The 22,068-nt window shown below is 52.5% G+C and overlaps 1 protein-coding gene across 2 annotated transcripts; it reads left to right on the top strand.

The window, feature by feature from the left end:
* Positions 1-3,813: 3,813 nt before the first annotated feature.
* C1QTNF6 (C1q and TNF related 6) lies at positions 3,814-13,260 on the top strand. 2 transcript variants are annotated; one of them, XM_086887403.1, is made up of 3 exons: positions 3,814-4,204; positions 8,465-8,702; positions 10,207-13,260. In XM_086887403.1, exons 2-3 carry the CDS (start codon positions 8,471-8,473, stop codon positions 10,752-10,754), a joined length of 780 nt encoding a protein of 259 aa, XP_086743529.1. In that variant the 5' UTR covers positions 3,814-4,204; positions 8,465-8,470; the 3' UTR covers positions 10,755-13,260. The 2 variants fall into 2 exon arrangements, with proteins under 2 accessions (XP_086743529.1, XP_086743528.1); XM_086887402.1 differs by lacking the exon at positions 3,814-4,204 and adding an exon at positions 7,012-7,227.
* Positions 13,261-22,068: the final 8,808 nt, after the last annotated feature.

The following is a 22,068-nucleotide window of genomic DNA, read 5'->3' as shown; positions in this document are numbered from 1 at the left end:
GGATGTGTGTAAACACACAGACATCCATGTCACACACGGATTCAAGCAGATATATGTGTGCCTGACAGCATATGGGGCCACCCACACAGGTGCCCACACACCCAGACCTGCGTGTCCCAGACCCCAGCCAAAGCACGGGGGCCAAGAACGTGGCACATTCACCTCGATGCACACAGGCTCAGGCTGGGAGAGGGCATCTACACCTTGCCAAGGACCCTCCACACGCACCCACCCACCAAACCCAACCACACAGCGGTGGTCTGGGGCAGCTGCAGACCTGTTCAGCGTGACCTTTCTGCTCTGCAGTGGATCTTCAGGAGGAAAACTGGAAGGGCAGTGAACGGTGATGGCAGAGGGGCTCCAGTGTGGAGAAGCCAGGGTGTGTTTCCAGGCTGTTGCCAACACAGCCCACACATAGTGTCATTTGAAGCTGTGTTAGGGAGCCGCTGTGCTTGTCATCAGCAGGGAATCACAGCAGCTCAGCTCAGGCAACAGCAAAACTGTCCAGGCCATGTTCTGCTTTCTGCTGTTATACAGGGGGTGTGTGCAGGGGGCAAGAAGCGTTGTTGTAACGGAGTAGCCTCCAGAGAAAAGAGACAGGGGAATACAAAAAAGGGAAACATCTTTAAAAAGAAGATGCTCCTAGCTCTCTCCTGAGGATCCAACAGAGAAGTGAAATGCTTTATCTGCTCGAACGAGTGGAAAATATGCAAATATTTGCTCATGAAAAATTGCTGTTCTTTGCCTTCCCAAGCATAAACTGTGCAAACGCCGCACAGCACGCAGCCGGCTCACGCAGATCTCACACTCGGCGCGTCATGCACAGACAGACACACGCGCAGAGCCGGTGCGTCAATGCAGCCGGGCTGGGACACGTGCCGGGGCTGCAGCACAGCAGCCTCCTCTACATGACAAGCAGGGCCGCGGGGCACGGCACTACGGATGTCTCCGCTGGCAAACTGCGCCTGGGCGGGCAGTGCCCCGCCGCGCCTCCCCGCCGGGCTCGGGAGCCGGAGCGGCTGCGGAGCTGCGGGCGGAAGGGACGAGAGAACCCGTCCCGATCCTGCCTCGCTCTCGGGCAGGCGGGACACCTCCGGGGGACACGCAGAGGGGCGGGAGGGACAGGGCGGGGCGGCGCTGAGCGGCGCGGGGGACGCGGGGATGCGCGGGATGCGGCGCGGGATGCGGGGGATGCGGGGATGTGTGGGATGCGGGAGATGCGGGGGATGCGGGGATGTGTGGGATGTGTGGGATGCGGGGATGTGTGGGATGCGGGGATGCGGGGGATGCGGGGATGTGTGGGATGCGGGGATGCGGGGATGTGTGGGATGCGGGGATGCGGGGGATGCGGGGATGTGTGGGATGCGGGGATGCGGGGATGTGTGGGATGCGGGGATGCGGGGATGCGGGGGATGTGTGGGATGCGGGAATGTGCGGGATGCGCGGCACGGCCCGCAGAGGGGAGCGGGCAGCAGCCGGCAGGTGCGGCAGCGCGGGGAGCCCGGCCAGGCTCCTGCCCGTCTCACCGGGGTTAGTACTGTGCTGCCGCCGCCTCTCCGTGCCAGCCCTCCTCGTGTCAGACATCCAGAGGGACCTGTGCAGGTGTGAGAGGTGTGCACTCGCAGCGCAGAGACACGAATGTGTCCTGGGCTGTACCAAGAGAAACGTGGCCAGCAGGTCGAGGGAGGTGATCCTGCCCCTCTGGTGAGACTCCATCTGGAGTGCTACATCCAGGTCTGGGACCCTCAGTACATGAATGACATGGACCTGTTGGAGCAGGTCCAAGATGACAGTGATGAAGATAATCAGAGGGCTGGAGTATCTGTCCTGTGAAGAGAAGCTGAGAGAATTGGGGTTGTTAGCCTGGAGAAGAGAAGGCTCCACTGAGATCTTATAGTCCCTTCCAGTACCTAGTAGGAGACTACAGGAAAGCTGGAGAGGGACTTTTCACAAAGGCATGTAGTGATTGGACAAAGGGGAAAGGCTTTAAAATGAAGGAGGTCAGGGTTAGATTAGATATTAGGAAGAAATTGTTCACAGTGAGGGTGGTGAGACACTGCCACAGGTTGCCCAAAGACACTGTGGTTGCCCCATCCCTAGCAGCATTCAAGGCCAGGCTTTGAGCAACCTGATCTACTGGAACATGTCCCTGCCTATGGCAGGGGGCTTGGAATTAGATGATCTTGAAGGTCCTTTCCAACCCACACCACCTTGTGATTTTATAATTCTGTCATGTCAGTCTGGTTCCCTTAGTAGAAAGCACCCCACCCAGATCCAAGAGTTTGTGAGCTCTTAAACACCAGCTTCCTTGCCCATCCACCTGTCCACTCATGCCCTGCCACCCCATCCCCCTTCCACAAAGTGCTTGTTTCTTTGGTGAGAAAGCTCATGGGTATCTCTGAGGAAAGTTTTCTCACCCAAACCGCTGTGCACCTTTCTCAGCGCTCCTTGTGAGAGCTGATATGCCCTGAGTAGTGATCTACTGTTGATAAGTGATACGGGCAGGTCTAGGGGTGTGCATAGGAGAGAATGGCAAAAGAGTAAAATTTTCTGGGTCTTCACGGGAGTGGATGGGAGGAGGGGGCCATCAGGTGCATGCAGATACAGAGAAGCAGAAGGCAGCAGGCTTGCCCAAAGGTTATTTTCAAGAACAGGTTCAAACAGGCTACAGTGTCACCTGGAATCTCCCACCTAGCCAAGCTGCCGGATCTAGATGTTCACATGGCAGCAAACTCCTTCTGGTTGCAGTAGGGATAGTCCTTGTAGACATATGCCAGATTTTGGGGTGGATACCAGTGCAGTTCCTTGGTCTCACAGGCAGGGTCACAAGGCGAGGGTAAGAGATGGGACACTCAAGTTGGAAAAGCTGCTGATGGGGAGAGGGGCAGCCTGAGTGATGCTGTGAGGCATCTCCAGCTGGTGCAGCTTGTGAGCCAGTGTCTGGTACCCTCCCTGCTCAGCTGTGTCACACAGGGACTGGCTGTGGGGGCACTGGGAAGTGGGAGACAAGCTCACACTTTCACACTCACTGTTGGAGACTGCCAGCAGCAGCTTTGCTCAAGCAGTGAGTGCAGGTGAAGGGCTCTTCCAGCTGCTCCTCAGCCACGTGGCATTTCAGCAATGCACAGCAAGGGAAAAAAAAAAGAAAAAAAAAGCAGAGACTTTGCCAGGCCTTGATCTCTGTGTGAGACAGGCCAGGCCGCCAAGCAGCACACAGCAGAAATCCCTTCTGGCAGAAGTGCCTTCAAACTCAGCAGCAGCCTGCATAAAGCCAGGGAACGTGTCGTTTCTGCTTGGTCTAGGCCCCACATGGGCAGAAGTCTAAAGAGAAATGTAGCCACGCAGCAGACATCTAATAGGTCTGCTGGTCCTTAGAGACAAAAAAGCATTCTAAGCCAGTAACTTTGTACCATGCTGGTGCTCTTGAGTAACAAGAGCTGGCTGTTGCACAAGCCCTGTGCACAGACGTGGAGTCCACAGGCTGTAAAAGATTCATCTAACCACAGAATCACAGACTAGTTTGGGCTTGAAGGGACCTTTAAAGGTCACCTACTCTTCCCAGCCTCTTCTGCTGCCTGGCCAGAGATGATCAGCGATCCTGGTACAGCAGAGTGACAGCTGCTGTTACAGGATAACCTGAGGGCACCACAACTTACTGAAGCAAAAATCTGCATTACCACCTTTCCGTGTCTCAGGTGTACCCCCCCCTCCCCATTTACAGGCACTGTGGAAGGGCCAGGCAAAGGTACCCAGGAACAGCCAGGCTGTGATGGAGAGGAGACAAGTGCAGAGCAGTGCTGCTCATCCCTTCCCAGCTCTTGAAACACATGTGAGCTCTCTCTCCAAGGGTAGTAACAGCAGTAGCCAAAAGCCTGAACTTTGCTTCCAGAAGGAATCAGCTGTTGAGCTGAGCAAATTGTGATGCTGTGCAGGGTGGGTGGAAGAAGGGAGGGAGGAAGGGAGGGAAGAAGGGTGAGAGGGAGGGAGAGCCAAGCCTGACACGGGCCGGAGCAGGAGGGGAGGCACTCACAAAGGCCTTGGAGGCAGGATGGAAAAGACAGTAATTACATAAGAGCACTTGGCGAGCATCTGTCTGGAGTCAGCTGGGCCCTGCCGGCCCTCCCTCCTGCACTGCTAACCAGGAGCAGCTGAGGATACAGGATACAGATAACTCAGCGTGGGACCCCTGCAGAGGGGAGCGGAGGTAAGAGGTGCTCCGCTTCCCCTCCCAGCTTGCCATGCCCTTGAAGATTAGGGGCAGAGGAGTGGGGAGCACGGGGAAGGAAAGGCAGCTGTGGTGGAGGAGGAGAAGCAGTCAGGAAGGGGAAGAGAAGGGGCTCTGCCTCTTGGTGAAAATGATACCTTAGCTCTGGAGGTTTGGTGAGGGAGGAGCTGTGAGGGCTGAGAGTGTGTGTGTGTGTGTGTGTGTGTGTGTGTGTGTGTGTGTGTGTGTGTGTGTGTGTGTAAGTAACAGGACAGATGATTCACATGTGCCGCAGTGGAGCTGAGCTGTACACAGGGGCTACAGAGGTCAGAAAACATCAATTTCCTTCTCCATACCTCTGGTAGAGAGGGGCAATAGTATAGATGCAGCCACTGAGGTAGAGACAGTCTTTGTCCCCCTACTTTGTCAGTGTTGGGGTGGGTATAGGAAAAGAGAGGAAATGGAGGAGGAGGAAACAGCTGCTTTTGAGCAGGGATAGTTGCAGTATGATTTGGACAGTGCTTCCCTGGGCTGCCTCCAAGGCAAAGTGTGTGATGAGGGAGAGCAAAGATCGTTGGGCACACAAGGTGCCCTCAGGCTTGAACTGCATTTTAAAATATGGCTGGCACAGGTTTACTGGATAGAATTCTCAAAATCTCCTACAAATGTGGCTGCCCTGGCAAAATATTGCTGGTACACACTGTTCCCTTCAGGGAGCAGGGCAATATCACCCTAACAAATGTATCTTTACTGGCATAAACTTCTGCCCAGCTGGGCAATGCCACCAGAGCACATCTTTTTTTTCTGGCTCTTGGCACGTCCCTATTCAGCCCAGATGAGACATTAAATATAAAGTCCTGCTTCCTCCCCACTGTGAGCTGTTCTTGCAGTCAGATGAGGCACAGGCAAAGGCCCCAGCTGATGAGGTCCCCTGCGAAGAACATCTGCTTGGCTGTGAGCAGCTCAGGAGCGCAGATGGAAATGTGGGATGGAAATGAGGACAATGGCCTCCCTGCTACCTGTTTCCCTTGGAAGGGTGGAAGAGGCCAGGCAAAAGGCCAAGAACTGCAAAAGTGGGTAGTGTCATGTTTGGAAATAAGCCAGGCAGGAAAACCTGAGAGAGGCACTGCAGGAGCCTTTTTGGGACAGAGAAAAGCTTTGTCTTCAGTATCAGTCTCGAAGTTTTCATGCACCCCAGAAAATTTACTTGCCTATAATAGTACTGTCAGCTGCCAAAATTCCCACCAGCAGCAGCCAGGAGTAGACAACATGACTGATCACAAAAACCCTCTTCTGTCAGCTGCTAAGGCTCCATTAGCAAGAAGTATTTCCCTAGCCTTCCCCCCCTGCTCTCAAAAGGGGAAACTGAGGCACAGATGAACATGGGCAACTTGCAGTGGACTTCATTGTACATCAGTGCTGGAGCCCTTTGAGGAGCTCACGCACTCAGCAGTGAATTTCTCCGTCCTCTTCCTGCCCCAGCTGGAAGGCACGTTCACTCCATGTTCATTGAGCTCCAGGCTGACAGGCAGCCTGAGAATATCTCCAGGCCTCCCAGCCCCCATTCCTCCCTTCCCCCCACAGCTCACAGTACATATTTTCCCAGAGTTTTCCGCTTGCTTCTCCAGTGGTTCTGGGGTCCTGCCAAACGCCAGCCACTCTCTGGGAAGCGGGGCCTCCCATTCCTAAACCAAACAAATGGGAGAAGGGAAACAGGGAAAGAAAAAAGCGCCCAGCACACACAGACACGCTCAAAACCTTATTCCCTTCAGAAACCTTGGAGCCTTCTGCAGCTCCTACTGGAAATTGCAGGAGGCACACCGCTGACTTGGCATTTCTGACTCCTGCAGAGCAGACAAGTTGTCCATCCTTCCTTCTGCCTCCCGAAGATCTGTATGTGTACACCCCCCCCACATACCCAGGGTATAAATACCCAGGTCAGTTTTGGTACAGGGTAGAATCTTCTAATCCTCTTCCCAACAGACTCCACAGTGTGAGAAAAATCTCCCATCTCTCGCACCCTGCGTTCTTCTCCCCCCCAAAATGCCCTTCATTCCAACGTTCTGGTGCAGCCACATTGTGCATACCCCAAAGGCACAAGCTTGTCAGCTTGGCGCCAAGCTGGGGACAATGGTCAGAGCCAGGGTTTGTTTCCAGATCCCCAGTTTTGCTGGCAGGCAGCTCCCAGCAGCCAGGCTCTGCTTCAGACCAGGCACACCCCTCCCATCCAAAATGCTCGGCCTGGGACCTAAACAGGGGACATGACCGGGGGATGACACGTGCTGGAGCACAAGGCTTGGGGCTCTGCCCAGGCAGAGGGGATGACCAGAGAGGGAAAAAAACTGATGCCTCTCCCAGTTGGCAGCTGCTCCTGCTAGAAATATCATGCCTGGGGCAGGAGGCCACAGTGACGTGCAGGAAAAACAATGCAGGAAAGAATGAAAGATGAAGTTTGGGGACTATGAGTGGGTCAGGCACAGCTGGGGAGAGAGTGTGATCAAGTGAAGGACTCAAGCATGGGACAAGGGACTGTCCCATGTGCCAAGGACTGAGGGCAGATTCCTGTAGCATCCTGCCTGAAGGGAAGCCTGTCTCTTGCACCAGTGCACCTTACCTTGTCCATCCTGAGATGCCAAGGGTGGCACACTGCCCCGCTGCTGTCCACCCCTTGCACAGGGCACAGTCTGTGCTGACTGCATTTTTTGCTGGCTGGAAGTGAAAAGGCAGAGAATAAAACCAAACCAACAACACGTACAAGGAAAAGGCACTTCCTAGGAAAGAGTTAAAAAGACGCTGAAACCCAAGCCGGTTTAGGATGGAGAGCACCCAAAGCCAGGGAGGGAGAAGGAGGGAGAGGAGAGGGGAGGGAGCCGGTCCAAGCCTAGCTTGCGCACCCAGCCAGCGCTGAGCAGTGCCTGTGCCAAGAGCCGGCTTCCTTAAAGCCATGGGGGCCTGCCCTGCAGGCAGAGGGGAGCCGGCGAGCAGGGGCTGGGGAGCGAGGAGGGGAGCCTTGGGCCCCGGAGGTGAGCGGGCGCGCTGTGCCGGGGGGCAGGCAGCAGGACGGGGGGCAGGCAGCAGGACGGGGGGCAGGCAGCAGGATGGGGGGCAGGCAGCAGGACGGGGGGCAGGCAGCAGGATGGGGCAGGCAGCAGGACGGGGGGCAGGCAGCAGGACGGGGGGCAGGCAGCAGGATGGGGGGCAGGCAGCAGGACGGGGGGCAGGCAGCAGGATGGGGCAGGCAGCAGGACGGGGGGCAGGCAGCAGGATGGGGCAGGCAGCAGGACGGGGGGCAGGCAGCAGGACGGGGGGCAGGCAGCAGGATGGGGGGCAGGCAGCAGGACGGGGGGCAGGCAGCAGGACGGGGGGCAGGCAGCAGGATGGGGGGCAGGCAGCAGGACGGGGGGCAGGCAGCAGGATGGGGGCACAGGCTGCGAGAGGGGCTTTCTCAGCTGCTCGGCGTGGCTGTCTTTGGTCAGCGTACTTCTCCGCAAGCCGCAGAGCTTCACCTCCTCCACCGTCGGCAGCGAAGCAGCTCCCCTCGGGTCTGCCCAAAGGCTGAGCCGGGGAGCTGGGAGTGCCCTTGGGGTGCTGGGCTTTGCCTGAGAGCCCACTGGGCGTGGGTGGGAGGGGACCGAGCCGGCGGGACGGGTGGGATTCGGTGGGGGAACGGAGGGGGCTGAAGTTAAGTTCCCGGCCCACAGGAGAAGAGGCATTTCTGCCGAGAGATGTGGGCCAGGCTCCATCTGGGACATGGGGATTTTGGGCTTAGATTCCTATAAAGAGTTGATACGCAGTGATAGGAGGGCTGGGGATATTTTTTACAGTGCTTCTCACAGACTGAGCAGCCTACCAGAGCATGCTTTTGCTAAAGAACTGTTGAGGATGGACTCGATGACCCTAGAGGTCTTTTTCAGTCTTAACAAATCTATGATTCTGTCTCCTTCCTCTATCCCAGCCTGGAGACTGAATATTCTAGTGGCTTTAATGGTTTGCCTAGTCAGCATCAAGCCTTCTCCCAGGGTCAGCACCGAGTCTCCACTGGCCTGGGCACAAGGGCGTGGGGCACCCTCTTGGGCCATGCGGTTGCTGCTCAGATTGCAGCCTTGAACAAGCATGTAAGCTCCCTCCACAGGGCAATGCCATTTCATCCCACCCCTGGCTCCAACCACAGAAAGATGTTTTATTGTGATCTCTGTTCCAATCCCTTATGTTCTCCCCCTTCCTGTACCTCACTCTTGGCACTTCCTCCTATCTTCCCAGGTCACCATGGACATAACCTACCTGCGCACATCCCTGACCTTCCTTTTTCTCCCTCTTGTTGTGTTTGGGGCACCCGCTGATGAACCCAACCTCACAGAACCAGGCCCTGGTGCTTGCAAGCGCTGTTGTGACTCACTGGACTCTTCCACAGATACCCCACCAGTCCCTCCCAGCCACCACCACTTTCCCTACCCAGTGCCAGAGGTCCGTCCCTATATCAACATCACCATTCTGAAGGGTAAGTGCCCTGGGATGCCAAGACCGGCTCAGGGACTGATGGCATTGCAGTGGAGGTGACAGCTGGATTGCTGGCATGCTGGTTGTGCCATCCTGGAGGATAAGTGACCACACTCCCTGTGCCCAGGGTTTAGATGTTTTGTGCTGTGATGAAGAGTAGCCTGGGGGGATGGAAGTCAGTGAGTACATCTGCTGTGATCTCTGTGTCTCAGGATGCTGCCTGCTACTAACTCTTCCTCCTTGCTAACACAGGAGTGGCACTGACAGCCTCTTGCCAAGCTGGGAGGACACATTCCTTGTCTCAGACTCACTGTAGTGCCCGAGGGAAGGAACAGTCCTTATCATCTGCAAAATAAGCATGTTTGGAGAACATTGGCACCCAGGGAGGTTGTGGGGAAACCTTCTCCAGCTCTGTGGGTCACATTTGGGAGAGGGAGGAGGACAAAGGGAAGCAGCAGTTATTTGCGAGCACCTCCGGGTTCAACTGGAGCTCATTCCACCCTTCAGTGGCTGGCTTGGCTAACGGGAAAGGGTTCCCTATTTTAGATCAGCTCCTCCCTTCAGGACTCCCCTTTTAGCCTTTGCTGTGGGCAAAAGCCTGTTCCCAGCTGGATGCTGCCACACACTTCTTGTAGCTCTGTGGTTTGTCTGGGTTAACTCGGCGGATGCTCTGCCTGGAAGTAGCTGCAGTCCATCAAAGCTCAGAAGGGCAGATAGAGGCCTAGACTAGAGTGGGGTGTCACAGGGGGACCTTCAATACCATGCAGTGGATGGAGAGGAGGAAAAGAACAAGATACAGATTTTGAATGCTGTCACTGGAGGCTGCTCTGAGTCCCATTTCTTCTCTGTATACACAAAGTACATTCTGGTGCTGGTCTCTCTCAGTATTGATGCCTGCCCAGGTGTGTGATGGGCAGTGCACACAGCCCAGGTCAGAACTGCAGTACAGGATGCTCAAAGCATTCCAGTGTTGTGAAAGTACCATCCCTCTAAGTTGCAGTGCTGCCTCTGCCCAGTCCAGCTTGGATCTTTTCCCTCTGACCCACCCTATTGTTCTTCCCTAATCATATTGCACCCCAGGTGTTAGCAGTTCTTCCCCTTCTCCAGCCTACAGCAAGGCCGGTGTGCATCCTGTGTGGATAATTGGGTCACAGGAGATGTGTGTGGGAGGGCAAGGCTGCGCTGGAGGGAAAGGAATGTGGGGGAGGAAGAAGAGGTCAAGTGGTACTTTGGACTGCTGGGCTCCCTCTGAGGCTGAAGTCTCCTAGGGAGAGGTCCTGGTGCCTCCAGCAGAACCGTATCATTTGGTGAGCAGGGGATTCATTGGGGAAGTCACTCCCAGAGCTCCTTTCCCATGAGGAGCAGAGGTATTGAGACCCTCAAAGTGTTCCTTCTGTCATTGCCCCATTTGTGTGCAATCCTCTGCCTCCTCATGAGGCCTTCTCACCACCACTTCCACATCTTCTGGTATCACACCGAGTTGTGTCCTCTGCTTCCTCCTGCAGGAGAGAAAGGAGATCGGGGAGAGCCTGGGATGCCAGGGAAATGGGGCAAAGAAGGACCACGAGGCGAGCGGGGCGCCCAGGGCCAGAAAGGCAGTAAAGGACAGATGGGCACAGCGGGAGACCCCTGCAAGCATCAGTACGCTGCATTCTCCGTCGGTCGCAAGAAAGCGCTGCACAGCAGCGAGGGCTTCCAGGTCTTGATCTTTGACACCGTCTTCGTCAACCTCTACAGCCACTTCGACATGTTCAATGGCAAGTTCTACTGCTCAGTGGGTGGACTTTACTATTTCAGCCTCAATGTCCACACCTGGAACTTCAAGGAGACCTACATGCACATCATGCACAACGAAGAAGAGGCGGTCATCCTGTATGCCCAACCCAGCGACCGCAGCATCATGCAGAGCCAGAGCCTGATGCTGGAGCTCCAGGAGAATGATGAGATCTGGGTGAGGCTCTACAGGCGGGAGCGGGAGAATGCCATTTACAGTGATGATGTTGATGTGTACATCACCTTCAGCGGGTACTTGGTCAAGCCCAGCATTGAATAACTGCCTCTCATCTTCCTTGGGGCCTCTTAGGCCTTTTCCTTTTTCCTCTCTCTCTCTCTCTCTCTCTCTCTCTCTGTCTCAATCTTTCTCTTCACTGCCCGTAACCACTGCAAATCACTTGGAAATGGGCCTGTCAAATCTCAGGCACTGAGTGTGAAACTTGTCATGCTGACTCCCACCTCACGTTCTCTTGTAGCCAGGCCTGTATCTGTCCACTTTCCATCATGGCATTACCACCTCTTGCCCCTCACCTCATAACCCCACCTTAGGTTATTGGCTTCTTCTCAATCTGCCAGCAAGCTCCCTCTGGCATTTAGGTTTCTAGAGCAAGAGGAAAGCTAAACTGCTGCTCCTGGGCCTGTGTCTCTCTTTGGGGCTTCATACATAAAGGTCTCCTGTGGAAAGGACTAGAAAGTCCCCACTGCCAAGGTACATCCTGGCTCCTCTCCATCCTAACTAGACATACCAATTTTGCAGCCTCAAACAAGGTCTTAATGTCACCTCTGGTATCTGAATTCTGGAGAGGGGACTGGGGTCTGATGGTCTCCTGTAGTACAAGGAAGATGTAGGAGCACTGAGAGAGGATATTGTCTTTCCAAAAAGGGAGCTGTTGGCCTTCTAAACTGGCTTTCCATTGACATCCTTCTCTGTCACAGAGTCCAGGCTGACTGTCAAACCTAGACCTGGTGGGATTTTCCTCCTCTGTGCCAGCTCTAGTTCTTCAAAGAGATGAAGGGCCAGACAGCTGGCCAGACCCTTCATGGGCATCTGCCCATGATTCAGTAGAGGCAACCATTCTGTTCCCACTAGTGATCGCCAGTACAGAATGAGAGAGAGAGAGAGAGAGAAAACCTTGAAGCCCCCCTCCCACACCTCCCCTGGGGCGCTACTCAGTCTTGGCTCATCAGCTATGGGAAGCTAGTCCAGAGAGCAAACCCAAATCTGCTCTCCTTTGGCAGAGGTGCCATTTCATTGTCCTCCTGAAGGTGGTTCTCCCACACTGGTGTTGAAGGACCACTGTTTCAGGGCCTGAGCCAGGCTGTAGAGGCAATTGCAGTTCAGTCAATTCCAAACCTGAGCAGGCTGTCACTTCTTTGTCTCTGTGGTGGAACAGAGATAGAGGTGAGACCACAGCACCTTGCCCAAGGGTTAAAAGCTTCCCTGCCGTATCCTCCATGCCCTTTTCTGGCAATCTCATCAGAGTAACTGAGAAAAGCATGTGACTAGAACAAACCCTGGCTCTTTTTGTCAGGTTGGAGATGTCGCAGTGAGAAAGGAATGCCAGTGGTAGGGTTTTCTAGTACTATTTATATTGGTCTCACCCTGCTCCCACTCACATCCCTCTGGAGGGGATGCTGCAGTCCTGGGGGGAGCAGGTGAGGCTGGCTCAGCACTTTAGGAAACCTACTTCCACATGTTGTGATGCTCCCACAAACAGCAGTGCCAAGACTTGTCTCTTTTTTGAGTCTCAGGGCAGGACAAGCAGGAGAAATGCAGGTATCTCTCCTCTGCTCATCACTTGATCATGAAATCTTCGGACTTAACCGGGTTCTGCTGTCCCCTGATTAGCTACAGTCTCTGCCTATAGCACCTGGGACTGCCAGGGCTCTTCCAGAAGAGATGTGCATCATTATACAAGATTAGGTTTGGTACACACAGCCCAGGATAGTATAGGAACAGGGACCAAGGCTAAATATTAAAACTGACCTTGAAAAAATGACAGGGCATTTTCTCTCTTATCCTCTTTACTTACTCTCCATGCTTTTCTAGGGAAGCTGTACAGACTGTAGTGAGTCTTAGGAAATTTGCTCTGGATCCTCCCCACTACTGTCAATGAGGCAATGGGTGTAAAAAACAATGTTTCACTAAGGCGAGGCTGATTTTTTCACAGGGAAACATGTGATGAAGGGATCATGGAAACTAAAGGAGACTGTGAGTTTCTTCCTCTCCCTTAGCAGGTGCAGTGTGTGGAATTGCTCAGAGGCAGGATTTCAGATAGCAGAGGAAGCAGAAAGCTGCAGGTGATGCTCAGGACCGATTCCCTTTCTCTCTTCCCCAACAGGCTGCAAACCCTGATATAGTCTATTTACAGTGTATAGTGCCCCATGCCTCCCTGAAGAGAAGCAAGCCTCTCTAACACTGAATATCTCCATAAACAAGCTTCCTTCTTTCTCCTTTCCTATTTGGTGATTGAATGTTGGTGACAGGTCTCCTGTGCTATCCATGAGCAGCCAGAGGGTGCCTGATGCATGTGAGAGGAGGGCAGGGGGACCAAAGGGTGTGTTTAACAGGCTTCTGGTGCTAAACAAGATGGCATTCCCTTGGTGCTAAATCAGATTTCAGGAGTATTGGGTGCTTTCTGGAAAGTGTAGTAGGCTGAGTTGTGATGTACTCTGGAATTAATGGTGCTTTATGTAACAAAACCAAACAAACTCCAAGAACTTTTGTATATATATATATTTTCAGTGGTATTAAACTTTTTTTCCTTGGTTGTTTTGCACTTAAATCTGTTTTTCTCTCCCATCCTATTCCTTCTAGCCCTGGTTATTGCTGAATGATGTGATGGAAAAGACACTGACCTGTAATTGTAAAGGTACAAAGTCTAACTCAGCTCTGAAACTTCCCTGGGTAATCCTTGGCAATCTTGTGTCTGTTTCCTTTGCAAAGAACAATTACCTTAAAATATTTACTGCTTGAACACTTCTAATTGTGACAACCCTTTTGCTGAAAAAGCTTGCAGCAAATTCATAAAAGGACTCTTTGGAGATTACAAAAAAAAAAAAATCCCAGGACAATACAATGGGTTGTAGGAGTAGGCTTTAAATTGAAGAAGGCTGGGTTAATGTCAGAGTTCTCTTAAGGGAGATCAGATCCCTTGATCTTATGAAATTTTTAGCACATTCTTCTATCAAGTACTTGGTAAGCACAAGTGTTTTCTGTTTTCCCTATGATATTTCTCTTTTCCCTGCCAAGATCTGAAGGCCAGGAAATACAGTGTAGGAGGGATAGTAAACTGTTGACTGGACACTTGTGCTTCCTAATATTGGATTGAGTGGGAGTTCCAGAGTTAAGCTGGACATGCATATTTGGAATGCATGTGTGTGATGAGAAAGGCCTGAGAGTCAGGTCAGAGGTGCAAAGACAAGTGGTAATTGCTCATGGAGGGGAGGGAGAAGGGAAGACATGAGCAGGGACTGGCGACTTGTGAGCTTGAGTGAAAGATCTAGAAGGAGTAGAATCCTAATGACAGGGACATGCCTTCTGGGGTCTCAGTCCGAGTCAAAGAGGTACATGGGGTTTTGTTTATCATCTTTGGACTGAGAGGATTCCTGCTGAGGTAGAAGGATAGGCAAAAAAACAAGATGAGGTGCCCATATAGGACCTTCTGTTTTGAGTTTAATTTGCCTTCACATAGTTTCTCCTGTGGTTTGATGTGTACCAGACACTTCATTTGGCAAAGGGTGGAATACATAATCATACACATCCCTACAGGCCTCTTTGGTCCTGTGTCAGGCCCAGGGCAGGGGCTATATATATCTTAGTAAATGCAATACTCTGTCAGGTCAGAGCCCAGCCTTCTTCTCATTTTTTATTTACTTCAGAGGAAGCAGATAAAAATGTGTCCTCAGGAAGTGTAGCAGTTGTGTTTGTGCATGTTCCTGCTCCTTGAGGTGAAATGCTGTCCGATTGGAAGTGACTTTGCCACACTCACAAAAGGTGAGGAAAGGAGGGAGAGAGAGAGAGGGAGGGAGGAGGGGGGGACTGGAAATGTGTGTCCAGATCTTCAAGAAAAGTTCTCTATGATTCAGCCTTTCAGACTGCCACCTGAAGTCTCCTTAGGGGGCTCAGATGCATGGTGACAGGCAGGTTTGTAGCTGGTGCCACCCATCAGCCATGGATGCCTGACCTGTAGGTGAGGCTCAGCTCAGGCAAGGTGGACCCTGCAATGCTTTGAAGGAACAAGGTCTAGAATGGGTCAGATCAGCTCTGCTGCCCTGCCAGTGAGTGCACTCGTGCCTGGAAGGCCATGAGATCATTCATTCATTCATTCATTCGTTCACCCCAGGTCTGTGGTTTATTCCATGCAATGGAGCTGCCCTGTGGAACGTTATTCAGGGGTTGGTGACAGCCAGTATCTCTCTCCTGGGCAAAGCAGGTGTGCAGCTACAGCACCACCCCTGGAGCTGTGCCTATATTTCCCCCTGAAAGAGTGGTCCAAATTCTGCTGCAAAGGGCTCTGTGGACATGTCTGAAGTTTGTTCAAGGCATCTGTCACAGGGCTGTTCCTGAGATCTGCTTTCCTGCAGGTCCCTGCTCTTGCAGGTATGAAAGGGAGGGAGTGGGAGGGAGGATGTGAAGGGCAGGACACGGTGCTGTCTCTGGGAAAGGAAGCACGTGCCAGGGACAAGTCAGGAGAAGCTGAAGGCCCTGCAATAGCTCCTTGCCCTGTGGTAGCTGTGGGAAAGGGGAAGAGAGAAGCAGGGCAAGAAAAGTATGAAGGAGACCTTTGATCCTGCAGGTGGGCACAGGTGGATGTGCCTGCGCCCAAAACACCAGCAAGAGCAGGGACAAAAGAAAGCAGGACCTGGCTCCTCAGAGCCTTTGTCACAGGAGGGGCAGTCACAGGAATTGTCTCTGGCCTTGCCTCAGCTGCCAGCTGTGCTGCAAATCTGCCCCACACCAGTGCACTATTCAGGGGCTGCCACGCTGTACTGTAGCAGGTTTCTCCTCTGCTGCAGCCTGCTGTCCTTCCTCCTCTCCCCAACCACCCAAACCACCTGCTTCACTCACACCTCAGCCTTGTTTATCTCCCAGAGTCCAGAGAGGGAGAGGGGGTGATGCAACACCCCCACCAGCATCGCCCAGTGCCACAAGCAGAGCTGCACCTCCCTCCATCCCTGATTGCAGCCAGCAGTGGATTCAGATCTCCTTTTTCTCAGCTTCCCATTGCTGGCTGGGAGCTGCCATAGGATTTGAAGAGCTGGGTGTGGACCCTGCTCACAGCTATGTGGGTGCTGGGACACAGCTGTATTTGAGGGCAATTGTTCCACTGCCTCGTGTGGTGTGTGGCCCTTCTCTGACCACGGTGGCACAGCAGGCGCTTGCCCAGTCACGCCAGGCTTCAGTGGCTCGCTCGGAGCTGTCACACTCTGCTGTGACACCCACACACCTATACCCACACACACACACCAACCTCACATGGACATCTCTCGCTTTCCTGCCAACAGAAACCGTTGCCCTTTGTGAGCCTGGCTGGCTCTGAAGATTCTATCAGGAGGTGGGCAGAGGCTGCTGAGGCTCCAGGCCTCTTTGGTACAGGCACAGCTCCCTCATCTAATGAAATACCTTCTCCTTCACACATGAGCTCTCTGTGATCTCCTGCCTTGCAGTTATACCACAGGGAGGGCCAGGGCAGAAGGCTTAAATCAAAGGCTTCTGACAGTTTCTCATTCCACAGACCACCCAGTCTCTCGAGTTTGTGTCACTTAACTCACAAATTACCTGCGAATTATTGCAAAACTTCACACTTTTCCCAGTCTCTGTTTGCAACAGTTAAAATGGGTCAGAGCAGGATGTAGAGCTCTCAGCTTGTAGAAGCTAAGGAGTAAGGGAACTCCCCATCTACCTGGCAAGGTTGTAAACAGAGCCCTGGGAGAGTGGGAGGCAGGAGTCTGTGCCCTTTCTTGGCTCGTTTTAACACACTTGCCCCTGTTGCCAGTGCGGGTGAGGATGGAGGAGTGCAGAGGTGCCTCCACTGATGGTGTGAGCTGCAGTGCTCCTCTGAGGGGGCAGATGTGCCCACGCCTCACAGGTGCTACTGATGGCAGATGCAATGCTGCAAAGTAGCCAGAGAAAAAAATGGTCCACAGAGGACAAGGAGGACAATAGGTCTCTTGTCCAACTGACCCACATCCTGCAGGCATCATTTTCACTGCTCTGATCCCCTGCTCTGAAGCCCTGACCACCTTCCAGGTGTTTGACAGGACAACGCCCTAGAGCAAGTGTCTTCCATGGGGTGCCTGATGGTCAGTGTGTTCTCTTTGCCCCACACGTGCCTCTCTGGGTTTGTGGCATTCTCACATTCACCCCTATTCACCCCTTTTTCCCCCCCATGTGTCTTCAATTCTTCCCCTGAAGGCATGGGGAAGATCACTAGAAAGGACATTCCAGGCAGTGAAGCCCTGTCACCTGCAGCCACAATCAGCAATTCAGCAGATCTTTAGGGCCAAGGGTCCACAGGATTGCTATTCCACACACAATCCAAAACACCTCCCAAGCCCTTGCTTTGCCCCAACTCCCACTTTTCTCTGAGCAGGTGGCATTGTTTTAGTCTAAGAGAATTATTCAGGCTTTTGCAGCTGCACCACATGATTTAATTTTTTTTTTAAAAAAAATTCTATTTGTTCATTATATGGCAGATACTGAAGCACTCCCCTGACCCTCAGCTCAGACAGGCTTCCTTCTCCTCCCTCATCCCCAATCCTGCCAGCCATGGAGGCAGAACGTCTGAGCATTCATTTCAATGGGTAGACCAGAGAGGGACAGTGGTGAGTTGGCTCAGCCCAAGACTCTCTTGCCCTGCAGGACAGCAACCTGAGGAAATGGAGAGAGGATGAATGCATAACCTTCTCTTTGCTGCAGGTCTTTTTTTGTTGTTGTTTTTTCACTCCCCCCTCCTCCTTTACATTCCTTTGCTAGTTCCCCTCACCATTTCAAAGCGCTGTTCACAGAGCCCTCGGAGTGCAAAGTGCAGGGGGAGCAGGGGGAGGGCAGGTGAGGACAGAGAAGGGCGAGAGGAAAAGGTCAGTGACGCAAGCCCAAAGCGATGGCTCTCAGCTGAGCTGCTGTTTGTCCGTGGTGCGCTATTTCTACTCGGCAACAATTCACACATCTGGGGACCACAACTCCTTCCACCACCCACGCTCTTCCCTCCCCAACCTCGGGCTGAGGCAGGGGAGGGGGAAGGAGGGAGAGATGCTGCACCAGCCTGCCAACATCATTTCCAAGACCAAAAGGATGAAAACCCTGAGCAGTCCTTTTCATCAGCCACCTTCCCCCTGAACGCTGAGCATCTCTGAAGAAGGAACCTGCTGCCTGCAAAGAGGGTGGGAAAAGCAGCAAGAAAAGGGGGGGATCTTTTGTGGTGCACTGAAGGTCAGCACTGGAGAAATGTAGTGATGCTCTTGTCTTTGAAACATAAAAGCAACAGTACATGTTTCCTATTAGAATTAAAGCCTCACCTAAGTAGACCGTGGCTCAGAGAAGGGGCCCTGGTGCCCGTGGACACGTGCTGTCCTTGGCCTGTTTCCAGGGTAAGCATCCAAGTGGAGCCAAGTGCTTGATGCCCCCCGTGCTCCCCAGCGGGCCTGAACTGTGCTCTGTGTGTGTGTGTTTGTGTGCACGAATGTGTGCTCAGGTGCAAGCACAGGGCAGTGCCCCCACGGACCTTCCCTGCAGCCTGCTCCAGCCCTGGGGCACAGCACCCGCCCAAAATAGCCCTCCCAGCCCCATGCAATTGCTCTTTGCAACTGCAGGGAGAGGGAGGGTGAAATTATGAACTGTTTCAATGCTCTGTGCCCTTTCCTGCCTCCCATGTGGGAGCTACCAGAGCAACAGGGAATGGTGATATGCAAAATGACATTTCCTCCCTGCCCATGTGTATCAGTCAGGGAGAGAAGAGGAAGAAAGTGTGACCCTGTGTATCTTTCTCTCCATGAACTAAGTCCCATTTTCCCTGAGACTCATACATCTCATTTCCCAAGCAGGGGCACAGCCTGTGGAGCAGATGAGGTGAGCTGCAGCTTGGGCTTTGCGTTATGGCAACAAACTTGACAGGTATCACACGGACAGGGCTCTGTGTTGCATCTCTCGAGGAGCATCTATAGGTTCCTCAGAGACCACAGTGAGGAAATAGCAGTGTCCACAGTGCTTGTTTTTCCTCCAAGTGGTGATCTCGCAATGTTCACAAGGCTCTTGTCAGTAGTCTCCACTAACATGCAGCCTTGCATTCCCATAGCCACAGAATAGTCTTTTTGATTGTGTGCAGCCTCATCAAGCCCCAGAGCCGCTCTGCTACAGGCAGTTCACCTCAGAGGAGGGCTCCATAGGAGGAAAACCCTCAGAGGAGCTATCTCAGAGCTAAAACCCTGCAGAGGTGTGCTCTCAGGAGGGCTGGGGAGCTCTTTGTTCTGAGCTGTTTCACAAAGTAGTGGTACATCCCTTGAGGGAGTGAAGTCAACTCCTTGTGTCAGGTAGTCCACCTGAACACCACCCTTCCCTTCCCTTCCATTCCCTACACCACTGTGGCCTTTCTCATCTGACCTTCTGCCTCCCAAGGTGGGGAGCAGCAATGTTAGAGGGCAGATGGGGGAGAGCTGAACCCAGGAAACCACAGAGCAGAGAGAAAATAGCTCTTCTGGCTGAGCCCAGGGGAGAAACAGGAATGCAGATCCTGAGCAGTGAGCTGTAAGGAGACAGGAAGCTGCCTCCAAACAAGTAATTTCTGTTCAGGCATTTTAATGACATGAAAGTTAATAATTGCTGCAGTCACAAATCAGTAACCCCTGGAAGGGCTTAAGGGGGAGTAGGGGGTTGGCCCTTGGATAAGCATGACATCACCAACCATATTTTAAAACAAAATCAACAATCCAATTAACTCCCTTTCTAGAAGCTGCTCAGGCAAAGAGATGAAGAAAACAGCAGCAAGGAGAGCTCTGAGCAGAATGGGGGTGGTGGCTGTAATGATTTTTTTTTTCCTCTAGAGAAGAAAGGGAAATGTGATTAAACTGGAAGCAAGCCTCGATAATCAAAATACCTGAGGGTTTATTCTCAAGAATCTCCTTACAGTATTGTGTCTTGTCTTCAAGCAATTTTGAATGTACAATAAATCCCTAAATTCTTCTCAATTTATTAGGTCTGGAAGCTGTCATTGCTTCATATTAGGCTTGCCAAGTATTTGTACCCTCTAACTTTAAATAGAGAGAGATGTAACACATTGACAGGCTGAAAAACAGAGCAGGGCTTTATCTCTCCAGGACTGCCCAGGTAATAAGGTAATGATTTCCCTCAAGGACAAGAGCAGCCACGGATGCTGAATAGCAAATCAGCCAGCATTCAGCTCATCGTCTTGCTTGGGCACAGAGTTGGTGTAAGGCTGTTCTCTGAGTCCAGTGCTGCCTTCCTGTAGAACATATCACTTACACAGACATTCCATCTTCAATACAGGTCTGTGAGCAAGTTCTGTAGGCATGCATCTTCAGTATTCAATGCCAGGAGAACCCCCAGGGACTTTCAGAGCCATGTTTAAATGCTGTAAGTCAATAATGGCCCTACAGACCTGGGCAGTGGACACCTGGGTGTGATGCAAGACCCAGAGCCCGCTCTATGAATGTGTTTTTGAAGAAGAGGGGGAGGTCCTTTACGTCCCTTTCTCTGCTGTGGAAATTGAGACTCAGAGAGGATGTGAGAGCTGTGCACACACTCTGATTGTCCCATGGGTACTTACCTTCCTTCCAGTTCCCACTGCTGAGTTTTCCATCGCAGTGTGCCAGAATAAGGCCCTCTGCATACACAGGCACCATGATGAAGCTGACAGAGATCACTTGCCACACTGCTGCTCCTCAAATGCCTGCTGTGCCTCAGACACCACGTTCACAGGCTCAGACAAGGGTGTAGGCAGTGGCCTTCCTTCATGTTGCTGGGCCAGGCCCAGGGTGACAGCTCAGGTCTTCCTTGAGGGCCTCTAGGGAAGGACTCTGGGTCTGAACAGCCCTTGTGGCACCACGAGCACTCATCAGGGAGACAGGCATCCACTCCTTGGAGCTGTCTCAGAGCTTGACTCTGCTGCTGGGCTCCAGCCCCTCCAGACAATGTCCTAACACTGTCTAGTTCAACCCAAACATATTGGGGAGCCAGGGCTCAGGTCCCAAGCAGGCCCATCTCATGACTGTCCCATGCTTCTCCTCATGAGATCACTGCAGTGTGTTCACAGCCAGGCAGGCTAAGAGTGAAACTGCTTGACAGTAGCATGCTCTCCCTCCCACCCTTTTTCCCCCCACTTCTCTGAGGCTGTGACCATCACTGTCAAGGAGTGAAAGTGAACACCTCCTCCATCACTTCCCACCTCTGGCCTCTGACTTACCTCAAGGGAAAGTGCTTGTGAATGCCTCAGCCTCTTACCACTTTTGTCCATGTTCTTCTATAGCCTACAGGGCTAGGGAATCCCTACTTCTGAACTTTGTGTATTCATGTGTATATTTGATGTCCACTGCCTTTATCAGGCATGTCTGTCAGGACACTCTGTAGGGCAGAATTTGGAAGGAAAGAAATGCAGGAATATCATCTGCTCTATAGGTAGGCTCAGTACTTGCCGCCCAGCATTGTTACTCCATTGTGGTACCAAATTCTGGGTCTTAAACTCCTTTGCTTGTATGCCTCTCCATTTAAACACAGAGATTTACTTGAGGGCAGTGTTTAGCCTGTAGCAGCAATATCTCTAGGAATGATGGAGCAGGAGGGAAAAAACCTCTCTCACGTTAGCCCAAGTTTGCTGTTTTGATACAAAGTAAAGCCTTTTATAGGCTTGTAATGTGAACAAATTCAATAAAGACCTCACTTACACACAGAGCAGTGGTTTCCCACAAGGCCATTTTTACAGACATTTTTCGGAGTAGAACCACAGTTTAAGGGGAAAATAACTGCACATGTTTTGAGAAGCGCACGCATACGAATGGCAGGAAATTCAATGCAAAGGTTATAGTTAAAACAACATTATTTGGAAAGTACCAGAAATAACTTGCAGAGCTTCTAGAGACCTTCACAGTGTATCCTGTCAGGAAGCGAACTTTAGTGGCCATCGGGGCATCTCTGCCCTCATCCCTTCACCTCCCGCTGGTTCTGTGCCCTTCCCTCTGCTCCGCTCCAGGGGGCCATGGGGACAGGACACCGAGATGGACCTGCTGAGCCCTCCACTGAGCTCACCCTGCTGAGCTGGGCAGTTTGCAAGGCACCTCAGTTAGCCTGACACTCTGGTCCCACTGACAGCCAGCAAAGGGAAGGGATGCCCTCAGCCTAACGAATGTGATGAGCTGATGATTCGTGGGGTAGTTTGATACCACACAATACTTTCACCCTTCCTTCAATGCTCCTTCTCTGTGTCTGCTCCCCTGTTCACCTTTGCCATTTTGCAGACTCTCAGTGGACATGCAACTGAAAATGAGCAGTTTCAGCAGCACTCCCCTTCTCTGATGAAAGCAGTGTGAGGGGGAAAAGTCTTGTGCATAAGTACATACCTCAGACTTGAGTATTTTAAAAA

The sequence above is a fragment of the Cyanistes caeruleus genome, chromosome 4 (genome assembly GCF_971803275.1).
Source record: "Cyanistes caeruleus chromosome 4, bCyaCae1.hap1.1, whole genome shotgun sequence".
Classification (NCBI taxonomy): Eukaryota; Metazoa; Chordata; class Aves; order Passeriformes; family Paridae; genus Cyanistes; species Cyanistes caeruleus.
Note: the sequence above shows the minus strand (reverse complement) of the source record. Positions and strands in the feature narration are given on the sequence as shown.